Source organism: Heptranchias perlo, chromosome 26, assembly GCF_035084215.1.
Source record: "Heptranchias perlo isolate sHepPer1 chromosome 26, sHepPer1.hap1, whole genome shotgun sequence".
Lineage (NCBI taxonomy): Eukaryota > Metazoa > Chordata > Chondrichthyes > Hexanchiformes > Hexanchidae > Heptranchias > Heptranchias perlo.
The window spans coordinates 32,398,730-32,407,785 of NC_090350.1; the positions used below are offsets into that span (position 1 = coordinate 32,398,730).

Here is a 9,056-nt window from a genome sequence, read left to right on the forward strand (position 1 = left end):
TGTAAATGCAAGTTGTTATTGTTTCTCCAATTTCTTTAATGTTTCTTCCCGTCACCTGATGTGTGAATGACCTCAGCCATTTAACCACCTCCTGTTTTTATTTTAAGTAGGTCATTGCACTGATACTTCCTTGTGTTGTGTTTCTGACCCCCTCTCCTTTGTTCTGGTTCTGTTGCTTGATCATTTTTTATTTTCCCCCAGTCCTAAAACATTAACTTGTCTGTCCTCTCCACAGATGCTAGCTGACCTGCTAGGTGTTTCCTACATTTTCTGTTTTTGTACACAGCTTCAGAAGACGTAAAATAAAATGTACAAATAAAAAGCAAAAAAAAATGTAAATACTGGAAATCTGAAACAAACCTTCGTACAGCTTCCGTGTCATAACAGTAGCTGAAGACAATCATCCAACTAATTAAAGCTTCTTGGTGATTTAGGAATAGCTCCATAGTAAAATTTGTAAGGGCAACCCCTATCTAATTTTCCAGAAGTTATCACCTACAACAAAGCCTGTGCTATGACAAACACTCTTGTGCTATTTGTGGCTCCAAAAAATCACCAGCATTCACTTTGCAGCCAATCACCGTCACTATTTTGATGCAAAGTAGTTTCTAAAGTATGCACCCCACCCCTTCTGTGCATTGATTGGGGCTAAGACTTGAATGCTGCAAACCATTGGCTAATCACATCAGCAATCAATCTGTTAAACTCATAAAGGGTATGGGGTGATAGGGAAAGGGTATTGATTCAGTGAGCAGCTTCAGTCTTGTCACTGGTTTTATTGTGTGCAACAGTCTTGAGCCAACACAAGCCTTGGTTCACAGTCATGGGTCAGAGTTGGTCAACTCAGCCTGGAGTATCAAAACATAGAGTCAGGCGGAGGAGTCTGAGAAAGTTCATTTGGCAATTTCCTGTTATTTTAGTTGGTGATTCTACTGTGGGCAAAACATCCATTGTGCTCCGTTTAACTGAAGGAACTTTCAGAGAGGATCTCCAGAAAACCATTGGTGTGGATTATTACATTCATGTTCTGGAAACCACACCAACTGTAAGAGTGAAGCTTCAGGTGTGGGATACGGCAGGGGAAAAGGAACACAGGTTTGTACAGCAATTTTATTAAAATATGTAAAATCAGCCATAATAGTTTGGAAATTATCCTTGTGTCTTCCAATCTTATTTACCATCTGTACTTAAAATAGTGCATTGCAAAAACTTCAGTTGTTCAAACCAGTTTTATTGCATTCAAATGTATGGGTCCTTGTGTATATTTGATCATTGCTTTTGGCTGAAATGTGATGAATGGAATCTGGGTGAAAAAACTAGTTTCCAAATTGCTAACTTGACATGAATCAGTCTAGTGACGCTTGAGCTGTTTGAAAATTGATGCTAAATACACAATCTCCACTTTTTCAGAATGCTGGAACTGTATCAAAATCCATTTTCACTGTTGTTTATTTTATGCATTAATTCTTCTTAAAGCTTTTCTCATTACTTTCCCTCCTGTCCCCTCACTCCCTCTTCACTGCTGCTGAATGAAAAACTTCAAATTCCTGATGTCTAACCTTCACATTAACAGTGTGACAAGAGTCTATATTTTGGTGAGGCTGAACATTACAAAGCAAAGTCCTGCAGACTGAATGTTAAGACTGTTCAAGTAATAGGCATTGTTTGGGAAGACCGTTCAACTGTGAAACAAACTCAAATCTTTAACTTGGGGGTCTGTTAATAAGCTTTACATGTACTGGAAGGTCTTCTGGCTGCTGTGAGTGGGAGAAATGAAGGCTTCTTTTATCACTAGGATATCTGACTAAAGAATCTTACTGGCATCTGTTTTTATGTTTGGAGCTGGATATAGGCCTTTCCTTGGGGGAGGTATGATTTGCCTTTTTTTTTACTACTGCAGTTTCCTTTGCTTGTTTTAATCCAGTGGTTTGCAAGCTTTTCTGTGTCGAGGACCCCCTGCAAATATCACTGTCCTGGGATCTTCTGTCCTAAAGGAAAACTGTCTTTTTCATTGCAGAATTTGATTTGGTATATAGCTACAGCTACAGCTAGTAGGTCGACACATACAAAATCTGATGATTGTTAAACATCTGTTTATCTATCTCGGGGGCTGTATGGGATTGCTTCCTGGATCCAAGTTTGAAATGGTATGGTTTATACTTTTTATTTCTCTCTCATTCAGGCATGTGTGAAGGGAAGGGAAATGTTAGGAGTAAGATTTATAATCAGAAGTGTGAGACTTAATGCATTTAAATGTACAGAGTTATGTTTATTTTTCAGACTTAAAATTGTAAATATATTAAAATAATTTAAGCCCAAATATATGTGCTGATCCATGTATTGTCTCCCTTTTTCTTTCTCTAGTTGTTTGTCTCTTTCTTTTCCCTGTGTTCGCCCTGCCCTCTTCCTGTATTTGTCTTTTTTTTTGTGTTTTTTTTTCTCTCTCTCAACATTTGCCCTCTCTGTCTGCCTTTTCTCTCTGAATTTCCCCTTTCTCTCTCTCTCTCTCTCTCTCTGTCTCTATCTGTTCTCCTCTGTTTAGTTTCTATTCAATTTGCTACTGATGCCTGAAGTGCCAGCGATGAAGCTACCTTTCCAGCCTCTGAGACTGCCTATCTGACCATGGAGCAGTATTCTGTTGTGGCGCACCATGTTAATTTCTATGGTGAATGTTATTTTGTTCTTTTTAACCACCACTATCCTTTTCTGGGCGAGAGTAAATGGTGTCTTTAGAAATACAGCAACTGCCTCCTTCTGTCAGCGATCTAATGTCCGTGAGGATATGGTATTTTGTCACAAGGCCATTTTTCATGATTTAACCTAGGCAGTGAGTGTTGGTGGACTGGCAGACTCTTTGACTATGGGGGTGTCACAACTGAACCCAATGCTGCCTCTACTTAACATCCACATTGCTACAGGAGTCTCTGTAAAATGGGACAGGTGCAGAAACCATGGCTAAGAAGGAAGAATGTGCAGGATGAGTTTTTTTTGCAGCTTGTACCCACTAAGCCTCTGAATGAATGACTTGTCAGTGCTTGCATATATTTGGCACCTTGTGTCTCCACTGTGCAGATCCAAGTGAGATGTAATGTATGTGAGATTCAGAATAAAGTGTCCATACTGCCCCACAGTTGTTTAAGTGGAACCCCAGAAATGCATCTCCTACAACACCAATGTGCTTCTGAGTGAGACTAATAAATCTGTGCTGAATTATGAACAGTTGTGTTGGAAGTGGGTGGAGATTGGTCAAACAAAAGGGGGGGAAACGTTTCACCTGGGGTTGAAATGTCTACTTGAGCTGGTGAATATAGTAATGCTTGAAAAATGTCGGGTTACTTGGCAAGTAGAACTTTTTGAATTCTTAAACTGTTATCTGCTTTCCTCTTGTTCTCTTTCATTGGTGTGGGATTTGAACCAACGCCCCTATGGCTGTGGCATCAGTTTTCCATGTGCTGTGCTCCATATGCAAGTTGTTTTGGTGTTCTGATTGAGTCTGTGTTGCCGTAGCATGTGAAAAATGACTACTTCAAATATTAAAAAACAGGGTCCTCAATATCTCCAAATGTTGGAGCTGTTTCTGCCTAAAAGATATTCTTAAAATCCTAGAAAGAATGGGATAGATTTTCCTGCGCCTGTGTATATTGGATCATTGGGAGGGTCAAAGAGTTCACACTTGTAAGGGAGCCTCCAAAATTTTCCCCTATTTGTTGCATCCATGTGATCTATTAGCCCGTGTGTAGGACCAGGAAAATCTACTTCAGTATGTCTTGTCTACATGACTATAAGGCTAAATTATTATGACGTTATTTGTCATTCTATTTCAGAACCATCACACAATCTCATCTCCGAACTATACTTGGTGGACTGCTGGTATTTGATTTAACAAATCGGCAGTCTCTAGACTACATCAGAAACTGGCTGGTTGAAACCTGTACTGTACTTGACCAATGCAAGTGTATCTTCATTCTTGTTGGCCACAAGAGTGACCTATCAGCTGAAAGGCAAATCTCACAAGAGGAGGCTGAACACATTGCAGCAGACTTGGGTGTGAGATACATCGAGACTTCAGCCAAAGACGACACTAATATACAAGACGTTTTTCTTATCCTAGCCTCATCGATAGCTGAATCAGTGAAAACTGAAGTGTCCGAAGTGAAAGGAGGGATGCATGGATTAACTGAGATCAATCCTGTTTTTTTGAAGTAGTGACCATTCAACTTTGTGCTAGCCAGTTTTTGAACATTGATGTCAGTTGGCTGTATCATACGACTGATAATTTGGCTATATTTCTACATTCAATTGGGGTGAAAGGTATGACCCCAGTAGGGAGATAATATCCTTGGTCCACACAATGCAAACTGTTTCTAGTAAACTGTGAAATAGGCACATGACCGAGGGATAATTTGAGGTGGCCCTTCATAACCAGTGAATAATTTCTGAGTTATGACAGTGCATGGGAGAACTGTCATTGCTGCATTTGTATTTATACATTTTTCTGGTGCATGTAGATCAAAAATGTAGTTTGCCACAAGGAACCATGGCATCAAGGTATTACTGCTGTACTGATAAAAGAAGAACTGTGGCATGAGATAATTATGGCTGAGGTACCATTGTGCATCTCTCAGTCGGTGAATACAAATTCTCAACAGTTCAGAACTTGCACCGAGAGGGGAAAAACTAGTTTTCAAGTCAAGTTTTAAATATATTCAATTTAAATGCTGATGGCAGTCGAGCTGCTTTTATGATGTGAAAATCTGCAGGGTTTCCATGCGGTTATAAAACCTTTTATTTAAAATGGAAGAATACCTAATTAACTAATAGATGGTTGAATATTTGTATCAAGACCATATCTTAAAAAAAAATTAATGATATCTATAAACCAATGTATGGTGTTTAATTTAGAACATCTGAATTGAAATTAAATCCTTGTATTTACTCATAATCACTTTTATAATGCTTGCTAAACATTACTTTTTAAAAAAATAAATAACTTTGTTAATTCCCACAGTTCTATTTGAGAATCTATTGAGATATTTGAATTGTTGCATGAGTCTCAGGAAGTCTAATCAGAATTAATTTGCAGTTGAGATTAAACATTAGAAGGCTACAAGTATATTAAGTGATAGGGGTAGAATTTTGAGAGTTCCATCCAAATCTATCATAGGAGGCCATTGTGCCTGTGCCAGCTCTTTGAACGAGCTATCCAATTAGTTCCACTCCCACACTCTTTCCCCGTAGTTCTGCAAATTATTCCTTGTCAAGTATTTATCCAATTCCCTTTTGAAACTTACTATTGAATCTGCTTTCACCACCCTTTCAAGCAGTGCATTCCAGATCATCACTCGCTGCATAAACAAATCTCATCTCCCTCTGGTTAACAATCCATCTGTTAGTGGAACAGTTTCTCCTTACTTTATCAAAACCAGTCATAATTTTGAACACTATCAAATCTCCCCATAACCTTTGCTGCACTAAAGAAAACAATCCCAGCTTCTCTAGTCTCTCCACGTAACTGAAATCCCTCATCCTTGGTATCATTCTGGTAAATCTCTCCTGCACCCTCTCCAAGGCAGTGACATCCTTTCTAGAGAGTGGTGCCCAGAATTGGACACACTATGTTGAGACCTAACAAGTGATTTATAAAAGTTTAGCAAAATTTCCTTGCTTTTGTACTTTACGCCTCTATTTATAAAGCCAACAGCTTTATTAATGTCCTGCCACCTTCAAAGATTTGTGTATATGAACCCTTACAGCTCTGTTCCTGCACCCTTTAAAATTGTACCATTTAGTTTATATTACCTCTCTTCAATTTTTTTCTCTCAAAATGCATCACTTTACACTTCTCTGCATTAAAATTCATCTGCCATATGTCTGCCCATTTCACCAATCTGTCTGTCCTCCTGAAGTCTGATACGATCATCCTCACTGTTTTACATTTCCAAGATTTGTGTCATCAGCAAACTTTGAAATTGGAACACCTATACTGAAGTCCAGGTCATTAATATAGATCAAAAAGAGCAGTGGTCCTAATCCCAACCCCTCAGGGACTCCAGTGTGATCAGCACAAAGTGGTGAATGGCTGCTTATTTATCTATCTCCTTTTCTCAAATAAGATCTGCTATCTTCCTGTTTTATGAATGCTGTACCTGTACTGTCAGCTTTTTCTAACTAGCAATGTTGAATGCTTTGATGTCTTATGCGTGATACTAAAAATATGTGGTTCAAGTGTATGGAAGTGTTAAATCTTGTCAAGTCCAAAGAGCTACAATTTTATTCATTTATTGAAATGGGGTGAGAGATGTTTGGTCAATACTCCATTTTGCTCCTAAAATTTACAAATACTTGTTTTACATACCGTAGACCAGGAGCGGGAGTCGGCCATTCGGCCCCTCAAGCCTGCTCTGCCATTTAATGAGATCATGGCTGATCTGATTTTTACCTCAACTCCACTTTCCCGCCCTTTCCCCATATCCTTTGACTCCCTTGCTGATCAAAAATTTGTCGAACTCAGCCTTGAATGTATTCAATGACTCAGCCTCCAGCTTTTTTTAGGGTAAAGAATTCCAAAGATTCACGACCCTCTGGGAGAAGAAATTCCTCCTCATTTCCACCTTAACCAGGTGACCCCTTATTCTGAGACTTTGCCCCCTAGTTTTAGATTCCCTCATGAGGGGTAACATCCTCTCAGCATCTACCCTATCGAGTCCCCTCAGAATCTTGTATGTTTCAATAAGATCTCCTCTCATTCTTCTAAACTCCAATGAGTATAGACCCAACCTGTTCAATCTTTCCTCCATACCCAGAATCAACCTAGTGAACCTTCTGAACTGCCTCCAATGCAAGTATGTCCTTCCTTTAAATAAGGGCACCAGAACTGTACGCAGTACTCCAGGTGTGGTCTCACCAGCATCTTGTACAGTTGTAGCATAACTTCCCTGCTTTTATCCTCCATCCCCCTAGAAATAAAGGCCAATATTCAGTTTGCCTTCTGGATTACCTGCTGCACATGTATGTTGACTTTTTGTGTTTCATGTACGTGGACACACGGATCCTTCTGTACCGTAGTATTTCTCCATTCAAATAATATTTTGCTTTTTTATTTTTCCTTCCAAAGTGGATGACTTCATCTGCCAAATTTTTGCCCATTTGCTTAACCTGTCAATATCTCTTTGCAGACACTTTATGCCCTCATTGCAACTTGCTTATCCACCTATCTTTGTATCATTAGCAAATTTGGCCACAAGACACTCTGTTCCTTCATCCAAGTCATTGATATATATTGTAAATATTTGAGGCCCCAGCACTGATCCTACAGCATGCCAATAGTCAGATTGCCATTTTGAAAATGACCCTTTTATCCTGACTCTGTTTTATGTTAGTTAGCCAATCCTCTATCCATGCCAGTGCATTACCCCCAACAACATGACCTCTTATCTTGTGCAGTAATCTTTTAAATGGCACCTTATCGAATGCCTTTTGGAAATCCAAATATACTGCATCCATTGGTTCCCCTTTATCCACCCTGCCTGTTACTTCCTCAAAGAACTCTAATAAATTTGTCAGACATGATCTCCCCTTCATAAAACCATGTTGACTCTCCTTGATTGTATTATGAGTCTCCAAATGTCCTGCTACTATGTCCTTAATAATGGATTCTAGCATTTTCCCAATGACAGATGTTAGGCTAACTAGTCTATAGTTACCTGCTTTCCGTCTCTGTAGCCACTTCCTTTAAGACCCTCGGATGCAAGCCATCAGGTCCAGGGGACTTGTCAGCCTTTAGACTGATTAGTTTTCCTCGTACTTTTTCTCTAGTGATAGTTTTTAGTTCCTCCCTCCCCCTTGCCTCTTGATTTTCTACTATTATTGGTATCTTCTACTGTGAAGACAGATACAAAATATCTGTTCCATTCCTCTGCCATTTCCTTGTTTTCCATTATTATTTCCCCAGTCTCATCTTCTAAGGGACCAATGTTTACTTTAGCTACCCTCTTCCTTTTTATATACTTGTGGAAGCTTTTACTGTCAGTTTTGCCCTCATTCCTTTTTAATTGCCCTTATTTAAGTTTAATACAGTAGTTTCAGACCCAAGATCCTTGCTCTCAAACTAGATGTGAAATTCATCATGTTATGATCACTGCTTCCCAAGGGATCCTTTACTTTGAGATCATTAATTAATCCTGTTTCATTACCAGATCCAAAATGCTTTTTTTGGGTGAGTATCCTACAGCTGAGCTCCAAGTCTAGTAATTAAAGGTAAGTAGAAAAATGGGTACTGTGGTAGGTTAGCACACAGTATTTTCACTGTTAGGAGATATTCAAATTATAATTTCTCACATGATAGTTGTAAGGGCCCCCTGAGTTTGGGTGATCTCAGCGAAGTTCCTAGTGGCTACAAGTGCCCAATACAAAACTCCCTAAATTACCCATCTCAAGAACACTAGGTCAGCTGCTGTGAGAAATAAGAATTCACACCGGGGCAGTTGGGCCTGCCCGTTGGAGCAAAGCAAATTGTTGGGCCAGAGTAGAGGGAGATAGTCTGTAATATTTACCCTGCAAGTAGTCAGTACTGATTTTGTGGAACTGTTTCACTTCTTCAGCACTGACATTCCTTAAATACATTTTGTTGAATTTAACAAGGTTAAAAGTTTTGAGCTATCATCCCAAAAAAATCTTATCTTGCCTTGTTTGAGGATCAGTAGCAATCAGTTGACTATTTGAACAAAATAGGGACTGAAACTATATAAGCATTTACACAAATAGCTTCCGCACTCGTATTTGTAGGGCATTTATATGGGTTCAGCGTAACTAAAACCTCAATGTGGTGCTACATGTGAGGCACTTATTCTAGTTAATATACTTCCCAACATGCTGAGAGCTGTTACTTATAATAGGCAATTTGGATGATAACCTAAAATGTTATCAGTTTTGTCTTCTTTCTCAATGGAGGAGGAGGAGGAGGATTTATTGTTTTATTTTCACCTCTTATCAAATTAAGTTGATGACTCATGTGGCCACTGGAGTCAGGAGCCTTCTGGTGTCTTGACCAAGTGGCT

General features: G+C 39.1%; 1 protein-coding gene across 1 annotated transcript; it reads left to right on the plus strand.

Moving 5' to 3' along the window:
• Positions 1 to 725: 725 nt before the first annotated feature.
• On the plus strand, positions 726 to 4,955 carry LOC137342859 (ras-related protein Rab-39A-like). The gene is made up of 2 exons (XM_068007038.1): positions 726 to 1,095; positions 3,825 to 4,955. Exons 1-2 carry the CDS (start codon positions 824 to 826, stop codon positions 4,204 to 4,206), a joined length of 654 nt encoding a protein of 217 aa, XP_067863139.1. The 5' UTR covers positions 726 to 823; the 3' UTR covers positions 4,207 to 4,955.
• The last annotated feature ends 4,101 nt before the right edge of the window (positions 4,956 to 9,056 follow it).